We start from the raw sequence: 19,396 nt of genomic DNA, 5'->3' as shown, positions 1-19,396 counted from the left end.
GGTTTGTTTATAAATAATAGTAGTGTAGATACACATGTAAGCATCTTAAGCCTGTCACACCGTGTATTAGCTGTTGAATTACAAATCCAAAACAAACCATAGTTAAAACTGATTGTAACCAATGCAACCGTACAAATGTGTAAAACTTGCGCTGGAAATGTATCAGCTAAACATCTCGTGTACTTTTTGGCAGGAGGTCGTGTCTATTTAGTGAAGTTGTGTTGCACATACTGATAAGGGAACTTCTGGATTGTTGCACACCAAGCAGGGGTCACTCTCCAGAAAGAATCCATCAAACTCCACTAAACCAGACAGAGTGCTGCAGGAGAAAACATCAAATCATTACATTCATATGCAAGTGATATCCACTGCTTGAAATTGCATTCTCCTTGTGATGACATCGCGTGTTTGTGTTGACCTACTTGTAGATGTTGGAGTTGGGGTGATTCGTCAGGATGTGGTTCTGTGCCCTCAGGATCTCCACAGCTTTCTGGGAATACTCCTTCAGCTGGAACAAAAAAAACAAACATTTCAAACTATTTTACACACTTTGCAGCATTCTCATTGCCATGTCTATGTTTTGCTGAATGATAAATAGGCTTAGGTATCGAGGATAAGAACTCTGAGCGATACATAATGGACACAGTCTAACTCTTAACCCAAAGATTCATTAAGAATCATTAATCATGAAAAGTCTCGACATTCCCGTGTCAAATTATTGTATTTTAAGCAAGACAGCCCAGATACATTAAAGCATAGCTTTCTGTCAAATGCATAAAACAATTATTGGGACAAATATGAAGAGAATACACAGCCATGCAAGGACTCAAATCCTGCATAAGGCTCACAAATCTCATTGTCGGGCAAAATTACAAACACCAAGAGATATAGTTCCAAAGTCAGAGTTTATGATCTGAATTCATGACATTAACTTTATGAAAAATGAGTACAGCCATAACTTGTGAGGGCTTCAAACAGACCTTTTTCTCTGTCTGAGGGGTTTTGAGTGAGAAGTATCCAAGAAGGTCGACAAACTGGGCAGCTTTGCGGCCATACGCAGGCAGCTCGGGCCAGATGGCCCAAGTCAGTTCCAGCAGCAGCTCCTGCTGAGATTTACTGGAGTTCCTACAGAGAGATTCACACGTCAATTTCACCATTAAGTAATGTATTTATGCTTTCCTTCGTGGGTGCGATAACTCAATGCTGTCTTGTGTAAACTAGGCTCGCTTTGGGTTTGGGACAACATTTTCTATCTATGTCTCAATGTGTTGGGTATCTTTAGTACCTGTAGATATGAAGTGCCAAGCAGTGGGCTTGCCAGCGCACAGCAGATGAGTTTGACTCCAGCAGGAAGCAACGCAAGAACTGGATCAGTGTCTCCTTGTCTGCAAACTTGTTAAGCTGACTGACCAACGCCATACACAGCTGATCCTCCTGGCTGCCAACTCCATCACCTGTTGTCAGTCCGAAAATAAACAGTTAAGATCTAGCACTTACTATCCATGATATCCAAATATACTGTGCAGGTTCATTGGGTGGTGAAGCATATTCCAGCATTTAATGCGTGTTAAACACGAAGAACTAGAATGAAGTTTGAGAAAGAGTGTCGTTGCCTCACCCTCTTTGTCTTTCTCTTTGTCCTCTTTTTTGCTCTTTTTACTGGAGGACTTGCTCTGAGAGGACTGAGAAGCGCCTGCCTGTCCAGCACTACCGGAGCCTCCTCCCGAGAATGATGAAGAGGAGGAGGAAGAGTTGGCCAGCACCTTACTGCCACACAGGGCACAGGAGAGCAGTTGCAAAAGTACTGGGGAAACTCCCTCATCCACTAGGAAGCTGACCTGGAGCAGGAAGTACAACACAGCTGGACAGAGGAGAGAAACAGAACAAAAACGATGTAAAACCTACGACTAAGCCCCAAAGGTTTGTTTCCAGTTAAAAGATGATCTGACATAACTTACAGTCATCCTTCATGCAGAACTTCTGCCAGTTGATTGTCCTCTGAGTGGCAATTTCAGCACAAGCTTTCAGATGTTCCATCTGCACCAAGAGAAGCAAGTTACACACAGAAAGTTAAATCAAATCTCCATCCTCTGTACGAGTAGTCTTAATGACGTTGATGTTCAGAGGACACTCACCAGATTGATGAGTGTGTCATACTGTAGAGCTGAGCCAGATGTGGCAGTGACCACACCAGCTCGGAGGAAGATCCCCTGCTCCTCCAGGAGCTTCTTGATGCTGCGCACGTGGGAGTCAAGAGTGTGCAGATCTCGCAGCTGACGATATTTTTCCTTTGAGCCGCAGATGAACAGCAGCAGCTTTCTGACCTGTCTCCTGACGAACGGTGTCTGCTGAATCATCAGATACTGAGTAGAAAAGGGAGACAGAATTAAGGGGTTGTAGACAGAGGTTGAAAAGGAAAATCAAGTAAATAATTCATGAACCTTACCTCAGACAGATAGTAGAACCAGGAATGGTCAAAGACAGGAGGTGGGATACGTGGGTTGGTGTCAGCAATCTTCTTGATCTGATACGGCAGCCGGAGCACCATTTCAGTCAATAGCTGGGAGTAGGCTTCAAACACATCCGCAGCGTGTCCCTAATGGTGGGAGCAACAGAGTCAGCACACTGTAATACTCCTTTTGCAAAAATAACTTTCTCCAGTTGTACAGATAAAGATCCATTACCTTGACATATTGGCGTAGGAAGAACGGGCTCATGTCTGGAGGAGAGGAGGCTGTGTGTGGGCGGAGGAGCTGGCTGGTGGTCGCAGGCTCTTCTTCGCCCTGTTGGCTCTTCCAGAACTCCAGGAGCGATTTGAGCACGTGGAGACAGTAGTCGATAGCACCGAGGCTGAGCAAGGCAGTCGCTGTGGCGTTGGAAATGAGCGAGGAAGACTGGAAGAGAGAAAGAGGGTGCACCTACCATGTAGTACAATATACACGCAACTTAGTTTTGAGGTAAAAAGATGTCCATTTAGAAATTCAGTCAGATAGAAAATGATAAGTGAGCTATAGAAGTACCTTCTATGGGTACTGTGAGGTGGCTTTGAACTAAATTTGGCATTCTGCTTGTTTTAACACATTTTAATAAAGTGCCTCCTTCATTTTCTTTTTAATGTATTACTGTATTTCAATAGACATTTAACTGATAGCCTTTCGTGAAATACCTCAGAGGAGGATTTGGAGCCAGACTTGGTCCGAGACATGAAGACGCTGAGCAGTCTCATGATGACCAGGTGAACTTCGTTGATGGCACTGCGCTCATTCTTCTTAGAAACATCCTGCAGAGGAATAACATGGATTAAGTAAAACAAAAGACACACTAAGTCAGAGTCATCACAGGGAGACCGTAATTACCTTCTTGTGCATGCAAAGCTCAGCAATGAGCTGTGACAGGAGGTCATCCAAGGCCCCTTTATCCTTTTCATCCTCGCCATCGAGGTCAGAGGTCAACATGAGGATAACCTGCATGTAAGGGATGGCTTGGACTCCACCGACATTATGGAGCTGGGAGAGGTGCTGAAGCAAGCGCTCCAGGAGCATTAGACGAACCATGTGTAGCCTAAAATAAAAGAAAAAACATTTTTAACACAATATAGTATTTTTTTATGATGAAAAACTGCTTCCTAAAAGAAAACGTATTTCCAATTCTCTTTTCTCCCCATGGTCATGGTGGCAGACATGGAGGGAAGAGAGCTGGGGTCTTAACAGGCAGATGTTTGTTGTCAGCAGAGCTTAAACTTCAGCCTTCGGACTTGATATAAACTCATACTTGGCATCGGGGATGTCTGACCTGTTGCTTGTGTGGATATCTCCCTCGGTCTCTCCCTCTCCCTCTGAGCCCTCGCCTTCCTGCTGGGCTGTGGTGGTGCTGATGGCTCCGGTGCTGGAGCTCACACTGCCTGGACCCGCAGGGTGGCCCTCCACTGTTGTGTCCCCATATGCACTGCTGCGTCCTGACACTGTACACACACACATATTCATGAACTGCAACTAAGCAAACATGGTAATGTATACAATAAGTGTTACGTTTTAACTGAAAAAGCAATATGTGCTTCTTAAAATGACACCTCAAAATGATAAATGCAGGTTGATGAGTAGCATCATATATACACATGTATAACATTCTTAATATCAAGATGGCACACAAAAAAAAAAATTGTATATCGCATTTGATATTCTGAAATTACCCACCACTGTGCTCCCCCGCTACAGAGTCGATTGCAGAGCCTCCGCTCTCTGAGCCCACACTGCCGCCATGCTCCGCTGGGGAGGTCCGCAGCGTGGAGCCGTCAGTGGCCGCTGTGCTGCCCTCATCGTCTGATGCCGGGGCTGAAATCATAGCAATAAATGTAACAGTCAATATACCGCAGTCATCTGGCCGGGATAGATTGACTTGTGCACCAACAATGTGTAAAGCATGCAGTACATTCAATGCACATCAAACTGCCATTAATGTTTTTTTCTCGCGAGAGATAGAGATATAGAGATATAGATATATACATATATATATATATATATATAGATATATCTATATATATATAAAAACACTACCTACTGAGCGAACGAGTCATAGCGTGAGGATAAACAACCGTTTGAATTCTAAAATAGTGAACTAAGACTACAACATGTGCCACACATTAGATCATCAGTCTCAAGATGGAATAGTATCAATGGTCACAAAACACACACACCGTACGATTTTGGAAAATGTTATGAAAAAAGAGATTTTGAAATTGACTCGCCACTGTGACCTTGCAGATATAAAAACCTAGCTTCCTGCTGATCACACACTTTTTTTTACCTGATGCGGTGGTGTCTGAAAGGGTGCCAGCATCCAGTGAAGAGGAGCTTGGGGCCTGGCCAGACAGGCCAAGGCTCTGAAGGCCAAGGGCACTGCTGCTACTGCCTACAAATGTGAAAAGATATGTACTACGTTATATATACTACATTAGCAGCGCAAAGATATTGATCTCCTGAAGTGATGCTTCACCTGATAAAGATTTGGTCAACCATTTGATGTAAACAATGACCCAATGCCAAAATTGGTTGATTTATAAGGGTGAAACACTACACTTTGCAGAGTAGAAAATTCGGGTGATTCATGTTCATGACAATAAGGTGGACTATTGTGTTTTTTATTCAGTTATGGGAGCGTTTCAATACCTGCAAGTTTCACTTTTGTGACAAGTGTTAGAGCTATAGTAATGGTTATTCTTTTGCTAAAATGTGTTAATTGTGTTGGTGGTATGAACTCACACAATCCCTATTAACTGCTCAGTGCTTCTCTGTTGTCCTTTAGCCAGATTTATAGGTTCAAACAACTTGTTTCTGGACAGTTGAGAAGTCTTTCATCACAGACAGGGAGAGTGTCTAAATGTCGAGTGGGACTCCCAGGCTCGGTTACCACAGACTGATCGCTTCATTTCTTTTCTGGCAACTTACCTTGTTGATCCTGCTGAAGACTGAGCGCAATGGCCAGCTCTACCATAGTTTCATCGTCTGCATCGGGAGGGATGTCCAGCATGGGGGGGAAACCTTCGGCTCCAGCCAGCAGCGCCTCCAGAGGAGATGGGTTTCCATTGTTGAGATTCTCTGCCGTCTCTAGGACCATGGACTCTGACTGAAGACACAGAAAAACAAAAAGTGTTTTTTTATTTCTTTAACACGCATTTCTATTACAATCAGTGGCTGCTCCGTTTCTCTTTGGGGGGGGGGGGGGGGGGGTTCTTCAGTGGTCTTTATGATGCTCAAACAAGTTATACTTTGAAAAAAGGAAACAATTCATGTTAGATATCATTGACAGCTGAACACAACCATGATGTTACTATGTGACATACGGTCAGTCAATATTTACTGTATTATGGTTTGTGTTTGAGAAATCAAACATAACTAAACCGTGTTTATTATCTGGTTCATCATTACTGACTAAAAACAGATCATTCTGATCAGGTATATTATCTTATACATCAAATGATTAATTGTTTTTGTGTGAGGGGTGCAGAGGATTGCTCGACCAGCGCCAGTTTCCTCTTACAATGTTAACGAGTGATGTCAGATATAACCCACAGACCCAATTTGCTTACAACCATCTCAAAGTCGCCATGGTCCACTTCATTCTGCTCCTGACTCTCCTGTCTGCCCTCTTCTCCTCCGGTCAGCACCGATGACTGCATTTTGTCATCTGCATCGTCGTCATCATCATCATCCTTGTCTCCTGATGAAGGAAATCAACCAACAGGTTTAACAGAACTGGATCAACTTGTGAGTCTCAACAGAGGTTTTAATTATTGGTTTAGACCAGGGGTGCCCACACTTTTTCGACTTGCGAGCTACTTTTAAAATGACCAAGTCAAAATGATCTACTCTAACCTCCTACATTCGGACAGTGTTTGTATGCTCTCGTTCACTCACTCTCTGTGCTTTCTCTCCTCACTGGTTTCTATGGATCATCGTTATATCTGGACGCTGGTCGTGCCTCTAACGTAGTTGTGACATATGCAAGAGTAATTTCCCTGGTCATCCTGATCGTGACAGTGAGCGTGAACTGTCGGGGAGAGACAGTCGCGTATCTCGCTGACTCTCGAGAGACAGTCGGGTGTGTATCTCCAGCGAGAGTCCTGCACGGTGACATGTCGCTGTGTTGGGCTGCTGTTTCAGTAGTATCAAAAGGGGATGGCCAGTCTTCAAATCATGTGCCAACATGCGTTAGCGGTACTTCCGGTGTCCGATGTAGGATGATGGGGTAATATACTCTCACCAAACTCCTGTCGTGTAAACCAGTAGCATATCTGACCTGTAACATTGGATTCAGAATAGATTTTGCCCGTTGGCATTTCTCATAATTTGGCTTAGTATGTTTGGTGCCACTATAATAATTTAAGGATTTCCAAATCCCTCCTTGAATGTCAAATTGTTAGCATTGATTATTTACTGAGAGTAAAGTACAGTACAACTTAGAGAGCTTTGCTTAGAGGAGGGATATTTTGAAATATAGTATTTATAATCATACAGTTGTAAATGAATTAACTATGTAAAGTTTGGGGATTTACTCTAACCTCCTACATTAGGACAGTCTTGTTATGCTCTCATTCACTCACAGCTCTCTGACTCTCGCTCTCTGGCTCCTACTCTATCAGCTGATTGTGGGCGATTTCGCCACGGCCTCCCTCAGCCAAACATATATTTCCCGTCAAACTTTAAAGACCTGTTCTCTTCTGTGCAGTCAGCTGTCATTTCAGCACAAACCGATGTGACCCTCCTCCCCATTCATCATCACATCCGGTGCTCAAGGTTTCTTCCACTGAGGGCAGTCCCACTCCACATGCCATCATCTAGATCTTCAGCCTGCCCCTACTGTCTTCAACAACTCCACCAGTGTCGACTTTCCAAATTTTTTACTTTACTTTGCACAATTTAATAAATGTATTTGTTCACTGTAAATTAAGTTTCTCCTGATTTAACAACCTGTGTCTCCATGTATAAGTGTGTCAATTATCTCCCGGTGGCTTCAGTTCTTCTATTTATTATGTTTTTTGTGATGTATGTCATGTTATTTCAAATTAATTTGCAATCATAAGAAGCGTGGTCTTTGTTGGTGAAATGTTTCTTATATACAAAGAACAATTACTTATCGGAAAACTCCAAAAATATAGTAGAGTAACATCTTTTCGGTGTGTGTTATGGAAACTACAGGTCTGATGAGGAAAGTGGGAACAGGTGTGTAGGTGGGAGGGGATGTCATGTGACCAGGACTGGCAGGTCTGGGGAGTGAGCAGGGGCTGGAGAGAAGGACAGAGAGCCAGGACAGGCAAAACCACCAACCCACTACAAAGTCTCTGCCCTCCCTCGAACTTCTCAGACAGTTTAAGCCAGGGGTGCCCACACTTTTTCGGCTTGCGAGCTACTTTTACAATGACCAAGTCAAAATGATCTACCTACATTAAAAATGCTGAATATCTGCGTACCTTGCATAACTGCATGAACCCTTATGGCACAATACAATTCTGTACATTTTTGGTCACTACCTTACTCTGATGACTTGCACTGAATGGAATTGGCGAGAGTTGCATAATCCGGACAGTAGCTGCTGGTAGCCCGCCTCAAGCAGACTTCAAATGATCATCAGTCATGGTGGAACGGTGTATGGACTTAATGTTCTTCATGTGGGAAAAGGCTGACTCACATAAATGAGTAGAGCCGAATAATGCAGTCAAAAAGGGATCACATTTCCTCATGTTTGGGTACTTTTCCTCTGTGAGAAAACTGTCCATGAGCCCTGGACTTCAGCTGAATGTCAGCTTGCAGTGTCAAAATCTCATCCTCCACTCCAGACGAGTTCAGGGGAAACAGCGTTGCAATTTTTGATGCGAGTAAATCAACCTCAATATCTTCCCGAAATGTGCAGCACATAAGTGTAGCAACTGGCTCGAGTAAAGCAAAGTCTCGAAAGCGTTTGTCAAACTCTGACAGACACTTGTCAATCTGCTCTGTGTAGCGCGCACTGTCAAGTTACGCACACGCCTTCCGTTGAGTCTCCAGCTCTGACGCGAGGTTTTGGAAGTTTCCCAAATCATGGCGCTGCAGCTTTAGCTTCTTTAGTAGAAATAAATTGGAAGGCTAACTAATTAGCTCGCCGGAGATTTGCAGTAGCTCGCGCGGTTGACCGCACATACGTGGTGACCCGTGTGTTAGAAAATCAAGTGGCAAATGCCATGTGGACATCCAATTTTTTTTGAATGGCATGCGATCTACTCGCACTACCTCCGTGATCGACCGGTCGATCGCGATTGACGTATTGGGCACCCCTGGTTTAGACAATCAGTTGGTTTTACGTACACAAAGCATGCATGGAATGCGTATGCTGAAAACCTTTTAAAAGTGTAATTGTCCTAATGCCTTTTAAGACCAACTCATAAGTTTTAATACCCAAGTAACATACAGTATACAAACAGAGGGTTTGTATGAAAACTTGTGTGAAAACTTACCCATCGGTGTGTTGGAGCGTGGGGGAGATGGAAGGGTCACATGTCGCCGTTTGTTTCTTGGTCGAAGCACTCTGATCAGAGCCTGCTTACATGCAAAGCTCACAGCTGTGTCCTGAAATGAGATGAAATTCAGAACGGTTCCCTAAAGACAGTCTGTCTGTACTGCTCTTAAATACAGTAGTACATGTAACAGTTCCTATTCTAACTGCAAATTATAGTAAGTGATTTCCTGTTTCCTGGTACATACATGACATTTGAACTGCCTCGTGATCAATATAAATACTATACTTACTGTGCACAGTAACATTTGCATATAGATTTTGGAGGCTACATTGATGTAATCCAGTTCACATGTGCAGTATGCATGGATGATGTCCACCAAGGCATTAACTGTTGCCTCCACATGAGTTAGGCCTTAGTTAGAGGAACAGAAGAACAATCACACACTCAGAGCCTCATTTTAAATCAGGTGGGCAGTACCAAAATCTAATTATCACTTATAGACCGTATACAAATGTAAATGTTCTACATAACATGAAAATGTGAGTGGACAATGTAATTTCCAAGATCACATTAGATATTAAGATTACCTATATATATTTTTTTATACCGAGTCATTGTCCCAAAGTTTGAACTTACCAGGCAGACAAGCTGGAGCAAGAAAGGCGTTCTTTGGTTTTAGGGAATGGAGCTTCCAGAAGTTATTCATCAGCTGGGTAATGAAATTACAGCTTTCACCATCCACATGTTTTTGCCCATCGTCCGTCATTTCTTGGTTAAGGAGAGAAGAACGTGAATGAGTTTTAATTGAGACCTTTAGGTTATTTAGCTGCAGCTGTTAATCATGACCTCATGACAACAGAAAGGGTAATTATGTAACCATATAAATACTTTACACAAATTGCTATTCCCTAGCCTTGGGCGACATTCGTCACCAGCAGAATAGCCTCTTACCAGAGTCATGGTGTAGTGACTTAGTTTCTGTGAAATGCACCAGGTTGTTGGGTCTCATAATTGCAATGGAGCGGGCTGTGATCACGAGTCTCTGGAAGACGTCGGGGTCGAGGTCCCTCCCCTCACGGCTGCAGCTGTTCAGACACTGCACTGCGTTACTCAGCAGGGACTGGTCCTGATGAGAAGGAGGCAGAGTTGTTAGTATGTGTTGTATTCTTCACAAGTAACTGCTCTGAAATGTATACATTTAATAGATTAACTGTTGATAAATGTTGAGATTTTGGTCTAGTCTGACACATCGGATGATATTTTTACCTTGTGGGTGTGGTAGGCGGTTCGACTGGTGTGCAGGCTGGCAAGAAGTCCCTTGGTCTGCTGCTGCACACCTGAAGGGGTCGGCATTGACAGGAGTAGAGTGGCCAACTCCAGTGCTGCAGCCTTATTCTTCTCCTACAGAGGTAAAGACATGCAGTCAACAGTGCTCCCTGAAGATGAGGATTTTTCATTCAAGTGCGTTGTTACTTTTAAAAGGCTACAAAGAAAAAATATCTTCATCGGTTTACCTTTTCACTGGAGGAACCTACTGCAAAGCAGCTCTCCAATGCCTCAAGGGAGCTGACTACCAACCTGGAATTAAGAAAGAAGATGAACACCGCTCCAACTGCAGATTTAGCCTTAAATCAGCCAATTAAACAGAAAAAAAGCAAATCTGAACCTGGTGCAGTCTGTGCTGATCTAAATGCCAAAACAATGCTGAGTGCAAGAATAAATGTTGTCAAGAAAAATAAAAAAACATTTAGTTGTTGTACAAGTGTGGAGATGGTGCATGGCATGTTCACAGTCTCAGGCATGGACACACAAAGTAGCACACGTGCACAAAACCATACAAACAAGCAGAGAAAAGGCAGTTACTAACCGGTCCAAGGTTGATAAGGACTCAGTTTCACAACTTTTTATTGTATTTTTGGGAGCAAAAGAAAAAAAGAACAAAAAAAAAAAAGTGTGAGGATCACAGAAAGAAACAAGTGAAGTCAAATGATTCATTGAACAAAAGAGAAGCATGCAAGAAAAGATGACATCACGATAGCCATGCACTAAATCCTCTTCAGAGAACCCGACCCCCCATTGTTAAAACTACACAGCTGGACACATGAAGGGTAACGATATACTAGAAGTGGGCGATATGGATAAAATCTATCACATCTATCACAATATTTAAACATGTATATTTACAATATCTATTAGTATTATGATCATTTCATGCAAAACCAATTGAGAAACTGTTTATAGATAAAACAACCACAGGAATGTTCGGCTAATCTAACAAAATAATACCGTAACTTAGGACACTTAAACAAATCATACAAAATAAAATGTTGTAAAAAACAATCCTGCTTATTGATTTGCCCACAGGTATTAAAAGGACAAACGTATTAACAGTATGGCAACATCTGACACTGTAGATAAAAGGTTTCACATATAATTGACATAAACTAGATCACTCAAAAGTCAATGAAACACTATCTCATCAGATCACGAGTGTGGCTAACTGGACTACATGAGAAGTGTAAAAGCCAACTTGTATTTGACGTCATGAAACCCAAGTGGAAAGCTCATACCTCTCCAGCACGGTGCCGCTGGTGGTGGTCGGGGTGGCTATGTCTCCGTCAGTGGTGCCGTTGCCCTGGTTGAGGTTGGGACTGCAGACATTGTTAACCGGCGCAGAGGAGAAGTCCTCCGGTGGATCCTCAGGCCAGCCAAACTGCTCCTTGGTTTTACCGTAGATCTTGATTGAATCAAGCATGGTGACTCCGGCTGGGTCAACAGATGCTCCAACTTTAAGAGCAGGAAGAGGAAACTGCATCAGAAAATGGTTTCTAAACAGTCTGCAACAAATTCAATGTGATCCAAGTTAACGAAGCTGCTCAGAACTAAATTAATATTCTCACACCCACCATGCTTAATTGGAGGTTAGCTATTGTAATAAATGCATGAGGCTTATTAATTATCTAGTTGTTCTGCAAGTTCAGAGAGAGATTGGTCACTTGGGGCCGACTCACAAAAGATATTAATATTGATATTACAGCGCAAACAGGCCCATAAAGTGCAATTTGCCCCTTTCTTTTGCATCTGATTGGAATTATCCATGTGGCAAAGTATAAATGTTTGCGCCAAGAGCAATAGCATCATTTTGAGACTGTGGGCTAAAGGCACAATATGGCGTGCTTTTAGCATTACTTTTTTTAGTTAAATCCTGTAACTTACATTAAGTAAGTAAGTAATAAGTTATAAACATGAATGGATAGTGGTGAGGTTATCGGCAACAAGTAGCCAGATGGAATTCATCATCGCCCATTCTTGCTCTTACTAAAGATGGACAGCTTCTTGTCCGCCTGCAGGGCCTCCTCTCTGGTGAAGGGGAAGTCAAACCACCGGGCTCTCGTCAGGTTTATCTGCATGGTGCGGCCAAAGACCTCCACATAGGAAGGAGCCCTCTCGATGGCTTGGGTGCCCACCTGCACCCGCATGCCCGTCATCACCATTGAGCTGTTATTGTTGACCGCTTCCACAGTGAATCCCCCAGGCTAGCAGAAAACAACCAGAATCACAACATTTGTTGTGGTTTACGCAATTTATCTAATAGTAAAACAGTACAACTACAGTATAAACAATATATATGGCCTCAGGCTGTTTTAGCAAAAAAAGCTCCATTTAGTCTGGATGCATAATAATGCTTTACTCAGCATCACAGCACGTTAAATTGCACAGCGGTGGGCAAAAGATACTAAAGCTATATACAGTACAAGTGAGGACTTTTGAACCTATACTCAAATGATTTAAGTGAGCCCATTAACACCAGTACATACAATATGTTGTTAAGACAGCACAGTGTGCAAAATGTTGGCACAACCCTTTTGACGACTGGTATCAATTTTTTGCTTTTACAGTAAAAAGCCATAAAACAAACGCATGCTTGCCAGACAGTATTCATCCATTACATAAGAAAGAAAGCCCAGCAGTCTCTTGCAGCTTTTCTAACAGAGAATAATTCTATTAAAATGTCCCTACCTTTGTGTTGGCCACATACATCCCAGTGGAGTTGAGCCTGTGTTTGATCTGCTGTCCATTGTAGACCTGCAGCAAGTCATTACCACCAAACTCCACCTCCGTCAGCTGCTGGTTGTGTTCAAAGAAGTCCACTGGGAAAGTCATCTGACTGGAGGTCCGAGTGGCTGAAAGTAAAATCCTTGCATTACAATATGAACATTTTGCAAGGCACACAGCATATGCTGAGTAAGTAAGCATTTTCTGTCACAATCCCTCACTTTTCGGTTTCTGAGTGAGCGCTACTGGTTCACTGAGAACGCTCCTGAGAAGCTACTAAATGTGTTTACAGAATGCTTTATGAAAATTAAGGTATTTTGGCAAAAGCAGCTATTGTCTAAGTGTGATGCTCAGAGCTCAGGCTGTTTTTTCATGCATGTTGCCCTTTACTCACTAGTGGCAGCGGCTTTGCGCTTGCGGACCGGCTTCATGATACTGATGCCACAGCTGGGCTGCAGTGAGGGCTGGAGCCAGTAAGACGTGTTGTCCACGTTGGCCATGTAGATCCGCAGGCTTCCGTCCTCACAGAGAAGAATCATGGTCGTACGCTGCTGCTCATTGCTGGCAGTGTGTCGGATAGCTACCATATCTTGAATCTGGGGAAAAGATTAAATTATTAATGTTAACCATAAGAAATGGCGATAAAACCGAATGGGCGACACTTTTGATAAAACATGTAAATGATTTAGCAATTACTGCTACAATTTCTAGCTTAATTATCATATTTCGTAAGTTTAACTAATTCCCTTCAATGTATGTTGTGGTATTAGATAGTATGTAGTATACGTTTAAGTCTTTATCATAATGAACTAAAGCTTTCAATATAGGTCTATTCATACTTGCGTACACAGACTTGCTCACGGAGAGGGGATACATTGATTTGCGCACTGCACTCTCTGCGTATGCAGATGAGTTCTACATCTGTGCACTAGAAAACCAGATGGTGACCACTTTGGTGGCCATCTTTGTTATATTTGGCTGAATTACAAGAAAAGGTCAAAACGAACAAGAGATCAGCGCACTTGTAGTGAGTTCACGCCCCTTTTAGCATTTTCCATTTCATAGACCATTTCACAGTTGATACCGCATTTAAAATGTGTCCCAGTTTATTTCCTGTTGCAGTGTATGTGAATGACATCAGCTGACAGGAAGTAAACATAGACCCAAGCCCAGCAATGCAATTCTATATGTCGCTGTTTCTGATAGAAGAGGAGAGAGGTAGTGGCTCTTCCACGTCAGTACAGTAAGGGGCCCTTACCTTAGCTTTTGCCGGCAGTGTTTTAATCTCTTGGATGAGGAAGGTGTCTGGCTTGATCATGATGACAAGCGGTATGCCAGTTGTCTGCTGCACGCAGCACACCAAGCCTGGGTGGTTCATGACCTCAGACCACTGGCACAGAGCAGGCGATACCTTACTGCTGCTGCCATTCGACCTAAAGACGGCGGGAGGACCAGCGAGATGGAGACATGGTTAGCTCGTCCAGGTACTCATTACATTTGCAAGACCCAGTGGCAGGTGCAAGCGAAGAAACCGTATATGGTGTGGAAGAAGCGTTACCCTTTGACATTGATGGTGAAGAGCTTCTGCACTTCGCTCGTGCTGCGGCTTACTGTGGCAGCGAAGGACTTTCCCTGGCTGTAGCTGAAGAAAAGCATCTGAAGCACATGGGAGTAGTACACAGACACGCCACCGCCGGCTACCTGCCCGTTGCTATCCTGGAGTCACACGGAGAGAATTTGTGTTAACATGTAATCAATGAAATGTTCCAAAAGATGAGAGCAGGAATGCACTGTAGGGCTTGCGATTGTGTACATATTTTTAAACAAACAATTATACATTTTACGACTTCGCACATTTTCGTGGGATTAACTCCACTGCATAAGTTTACGTCCTGCTCACCTTTAAGTCTTCGTGGTTTATCTCCAATACATTGGTGACATAGAAAGGGCCATGTTGGGCACTGCTGGATTCGTCCATGAGCTGGGTGTACATATAACCTGCTGAAGACATGATGACGATGATGTTCTTCCCCTCTTCGTTGAACAGGAAGGTAGCATCGCGGATCTTGGAACTTGGGAGCAGGAAGTAGTACATGGGACTCAAAGCATCCACTGATAAGTCATAAATCTGTTTGGCAAGGGAGACAAATAAAAGAAGTATTATTAAGTGTTTTTTTACCCTGCAAAACACAGAATAATCAAAGTCACATGATTAGAGTGTCTTCCGAAATCAATGGATAATTTCAATCAGATCACCAGTAATAATCAATACTCTAAAGTTACGTACAAAGAGTCTATTCACTTAATACTTACTTTGACGAAGTCAGCAGTGATGATTGCAAGTTCAGTCTGCGAGCCTGGTAACCAAATAGCTTTGATGATGAAGTTGCCAGTTGCCAGTTGAGGGTGCAACACCAGATGGTCTGACACTGAGCCAGTGCTGCTGAAAGTCAGTACATGGCAGTCCTTGGGAAAAAAATGAAAGAACGACACAAAAATAACAGTCAAATACCAAATTTCTTAATAGCAGCAATTCATTAAAAAAGTACTTCTAAAGCTACTTGGCTAACATTAGCATGAACAGCTACTCTGAATTCTATCATGATTATGATTTAGGGTAACTAAAGACAGCAAAATGCAGACATTGTTATCTCTATGGGATCAGAAAACACACACAAAACAGAACAATCTTAAACTGAGAAGAAACTGGCTTTCTGACCTTGAGGCCGCACACAGCCAGGTAATCTTCATTACACGGGTTTCCTGTGAGACTGAGGACAGTGAACGGGACTGGAGCAGAGGCCAGACGGGTCAGTGTTAGCTTCCTCTTGCTCGAGTCGGCCTGTTTCAGGAGAGTGGACAACTGCAGAACTGTTATCTGTGAAGAGGGAGAGAGAGAAAGGGGTCACCTGGTGTTCAAACAAAAAAGGAAATGCAGACTGCTGATGACCGATAAGGCAATTATAAAAACAATAGAAAATAAGTTTTATGTTAAATGTATTATTTATATTCATATTAAAATATATCCAATGACAATAATAGTATGTTGACAGCAACACAGTTTTTAAAGCGTGGAATGATTGGACGATTAAAAGGTCAATGTCTGCCTTCATTTTAAAAGTATTTGCAACCGTCCAGCATTAGTGCAGCTTTGTTTGGTAGCGGTGCTCCGTTAACAGGTAACTCAACTCCGGTATAACAAAAACCAACTGTGGATTTCAAAGCAAGTTCTAAAGAAGGTTGTCCACTCAAGCTTTTTGTTATTATTGTATAATAATATAACTATCACAGGATTCAGCAGACTGGTTATGAAGCTTACTTTTCCCTTTTCATGGCTGACTGCAAGGTGCTGGCGGCGGCCATGGGGGGACGACAGGACACACATGGCAACACGACGCAACACATGTGCACTTATGAGCTGGCGTATAGTTTGTCCCTGGTCACCACTGTAGTTCATCCTCACGTTCTCAAAAGCTCCTTCCTGAGAGCCCAGCGTGGGCACCTGAGGAAGAGCACAGGAATTTACATACAATGTAGTTTATGATGGGAATTACAGAAAGGATCCAGATTTAAGGAACAAAGGGTTTTTTCCTAACAACTCCAAATTAAACAGGTCTTCATACCATTAATTGGTCAGTCATCTCCACAGCTTTGTCCTGAGTATGCAGTTCATTGAGTGCTTGCTGAGCCCTGCTGCTGCTTCCCACTGCTGACGCCTGCTGGAAGTTGGTCTGGATGGCTTCCATGAGAAACATGAGCATCTCTAGTATGACTGCCGCTGTGGACGATCCCATCTGTAGTGGAGAAAGAGAGCCAAAAGCTTGAAATCTAAAATAAATGGACAACAACTGCATTTCGTTGTGCAATTGAAGTAATTTGAGTCTTGAGCAAACAATAAGACACGTGATGGACAGACACACTGAAATTGTATTTTCTCTCACCACTTGTGTGACCAACTCTTCCTGGCAGCCCTCAATGCTCTTGCACACACTGCTCTTCTTAGGTCTGTCTTCGTCTCCAGGTTTGCCATCACAGATGGTGACCTTGCCCTTGTCCGAGGGCGAGGCGCTCTGGTGGCGGATAGCACTGTCGGGCATACGCAGCTCACTCTGGAACGCAGACGACTCTTTCAGGGTGGAGCCCATGCCGCTGCTGGGGCTGCGTTTCACCAAGGCCTGTAGATGGTACAACACAAAGTGGAGCAGTGAGAATAGCAACATTGTTGATATGTGCATGTGTATACAACTGGCAGCACATCGAATACAAAAAGACACAATATATATTTTTGTTTAGCTTCTCTACAATTAGGATAACCTGCTTTTGTGTTCACTTTGCTAGCTCCTCCACATCGTGGAGTATATTCTTAGTCAAAAGGAAGGTCAGAGTGATCATGCTGGTTGGAGGCTTACTGAACAGCCTTCAAAAGGTAAACAAAATCATGGCTTCAAAAGGACTCCATGATATTCCTGAAGCAATTATTAACTGTATCAATATTTGGAATTAGCTGCATGCCAATTCCATATACCTTCACTTTGTTACCTCCTTGAACAAAACTAGTTTTAGCCATTGTAATAACAAGATTGACACAAAGACAAAGAAAACATTGCTAACTAACATCATATGCACATTCATTGTTTTAAGATTAACTAGGAAAGCTGGCCTTTTCATTGATAATATGATTTATCTCTCCTGGCCACAGGTGTAGGCTAGCTATGACACTGAACAAATGAAATGACTGGATAAAAGTCGATGGGGGAATGACTTGCAAGCCAAAGTTACCGCTGTTGTTCTCTTCCCATGATGACCTGAGGTATTCGGTCTCACCTGGCAGCTGCCATCCTCTTTGGCACCGCAGTCACAGAAGAAAGAGCCATATTTGGCATAGGAGATCTCATGGTCTTTGTGACAGACCTTGGCACACACTGTGCACACACCTACCCCATCCACCATCTTACAGGTGTGGCAGTGGTACCTGCAGAATGAAAGGGACAAGACTCTAGATTTCTACATAAAGGCATTTTAACTCACGACCATCTGCATCGAATTCTTGTATGTGCATAACGGAAACAAACAAATAAAACAAAGTGTTAAGAAATCACAACGAAGCAGTTTCATCAGTACTAAGTGAACTTCACTAGTTGGCTTCAATATAAGCAACCGATTATTATACAACTTTTACGATTCATGTAAATCTATTGTATGTAGGATCTTCAATAACCCTCTGTATTCTGGGTTATTAAAGGATTCATGTTCAATCTGTTTTCAGGTGTGAAAGCCTTGTAGTTTGTAGAGCGTCCCATGACCTGCTGAAACCCCTTTAACTTGATCAGGATTAAAAGAACCAACTCATGGTCTGACTCAAGAATGAAACCAAAATCCTAGGGAACAATCAACTTTTCTTTACCAGTGCTGGTTCATGAACTCCTTCTGAGTAATGGTGAAGGTGCAGAGTTTGTTGCAAAGCGAGTCTTCATCCTGTACAACAACAACAAACATGTTAAGATGTATTGTTCCATTTAGCCGAAGCACAAGTCCTGGCATCTGAATAAAGACATTGTTCAACACCGCCTTTGTAAATGACTGAGAAGGCGAAACCCATTATATGTCATTTTTGTTCTGCTGGACAGTGCCATGATCTAGACTAAGAGGCATACTGTGCACCTCAACCAGAGGGATTTTCCTTCTAATTCAACCTGCAGCAGGAAAACGACAACTAAAACATCTATCTGGGGCAAGTGGTTAGCAGCAGGTTTAAAGTGCATTTAGATGTGTTGTAGTCTATAGTCCAGATATTGGTCAGATGGGGTAATTCTATTATCGTTTGTCTTTTCTATTTGTTAAAAACTGTAGATTAGATTAATGTTCAATGCAGTAGTTTTCACAACACATTTCAAAGCATTTTATGTTCGGGTCTGTATGCTGAGCATCTACAAATCATGGCATATAAAAAGGAGACATGAGGGGATGAGATCTCACAGAGTCCTCTGCTTGGGAATCATCCTCCTCCACTGCAAGTTCCTCCACCCAGTCAGAGTCCACTTCCATGGCCTTCTCCTCTCCCTCCATCAGTATGGCTGAGGTGCCTTGGCCACTGCTTTGCCGCAAGGCATTCATCACATCAGCCAGATAAGAGATGATGTGGCACGAGCACTCCAGCATACTGGCGTGCTGAAATCAAGGAACAGGTGCACATCAGTTACTTGACAGTTATTGGTAAAAAAAACAAAAACACATTAGGCCAGTGTTTTGAATGGAATTACACCTGGATGAAGTCCAAATAAGGCACTTCTATAAACGGGTGAAATATATATATATATATATATATATATATATATATATATATATAAAAAA

General features: G+C 42.7%; 1 protein-coding gene across 9 annotated transcripts in view; it reads right to left on the bottom strand.

The window, feature by feature from the left end:
• ubr4 (ubiquitin protein ligase E3 component n-recognin 4) overlaps window positions 1-19,396 on the bottom strand; it is a 50,486-nt gene that overhangs the window by 13,131 nt on the left and 17,959 nt on the right. For 2 of the 9 annotated variants that reach the window (XM_031844583.1, XM_031844584.1), the window contains exons 34-71: window positions 19,022-19,215; window positions 18,450-18,520; window positions 17,825-18,017; window positions 16,987-17,220; window positions 16,669-16,839; window positions 16,365-16,547; window positions 15,765-15,923; window positions 15,359-15,511; window positions 14,946-15,173; window positions 14,604-14,761; window positions 14,304-14,478; window positions 13,440-13,641; window positions 13,010-13,173; window positions 12,309-12,525; window positions 11,560-11,776; window positions 10,857-10,889; window positions 10,504-10,567; window positions 10,256-10,390; window positions 9,941-10,115; window positions 9,626-9,757; window positions 9,279-9,400; window positions 8,987-9,098; window positions 6,086-6,216; window positions 5,445-5,622; window positions 4,804-4,908; window positions 4,194-4,331; window positions 3,793-3,961; window positions 3,357-3,561; window positions 3,167-3,280; window positions 2,685-2,918; window positions 2,447-2,596; window positions 2,136-2,363; window positions 1,959-2,037; window positions 1,619-1,861; window positions 1,286-1,454; window positions 981-1,125; window positions 423-508; window positions 232-319 (exon numbers count right to left, since the gene is read on the bottom strand). In XM_031844583.1, the coding sequence (XP_031700443.1) occupies window positions 232-319; window positions 423-508; window positions 981-1,125; window positions 1,286-1,454; window positions 1,619-1,861; window positions 1,959-2,037; window positions 2,136-2,363; window positions 2,447-2,596; window positions 2,685-2,918; window positions 3,167-3,280; window positions 3,357-3,561; window positions 3,793-3,961; window positions 4,194-4,331; window positions 4,804-4,908; window positions 5,445-5,622; window positions 6,086-6,216; window positions 8,987-9,098; window positions 9,279-9,400; window positions 9,626-9,757; window positions 9,941-10,115; window positions 10,256-10,390; window positions 10,504-10,567; window positions 10,857-10,889; window positions 11,560-11,776; window positions 12,309-12,525; window positions 13,010-13,173; window positions 13,440-13,641; window positions 14,304-14,478; window positions 14,604-14,761; window positions 14,946-15,173; window positions 15,359-15,511; window positions 15,765-15,923; window positions 16,365-16,547; window positions 16,669-16,839; window positions 16,987-17,220; window positions 17,825-18,017; window positions 18,450-18,520; window positions 19,022-19,215 (5,954 nt within the window). The remainder of the gene's footprint in view (window positions 1-231; window positions 320-422; window positions 509-980; window positions 1,126-1,285; window positions 1,455-1,618; window positions 1,862-1,958; window positions 2,038-2,135; window positions 2,364-2,446; window positions 2,597-2,684; window positions 2,919-3,166; window positions 3,281-3,356; window positions 3,562-3,792; window positions 3,962-4,193; window positions 4,332-4,803; window positions 4,909-5,444; window positions 5,623-6,085; window positions 6,217-8,986; window positions 9,099-9,278; window positions 9,401-9,625; window positions 9,758-9,940; window positions 10,116-10,255; window positions 10,391-10,503; window positions 10,568-10,856; window positions 10,890-11,559; window positions 11,777-12,308; window positions 12,526-13,009; window positions 13,174-13,439; window positions 13,642-14,303; window positions 14,479-14,603; window positions 14,762-14,945; window positions 15,174-15,358; window positions 15,512-15,764; window positions 15,924-16,364; window positions 16,548-16,668; window positions 16,840-16,986; window positions 17,221-17,824; window positions 18,018-18,449; window positions 18,521-19,021; window positions 19,216-19,396) is intronic. The other 7 variants (XM_031844587.1, XM_031844589.1, XM_031844585.1 and 4 more) reach the window with 6 other exon arrangements.

Source organism: Anarrhichthys ocellatus, unplaced genomic scaffold, assembly GCF_004355925.1.
Source record: "Anarrhichthys ocellatus isolate YVR2014 unplaced genomic scaffold, GSC_Weel_1.0 scaffold5, whole genome shotgun sequence".
Taxonomy (NCBI): Eukaryota; Metazoa; Chordata; class Actinopteri; order Perciformes; family Anarhichadidae; genus Anarrhichthys; species Anarrhichthys ocellatus.
The sequence above is the reverse complement of the archived record's forward strand: the minus strand, read 5'-3'. Positions and strand labels throughout refer to the sequence as shown.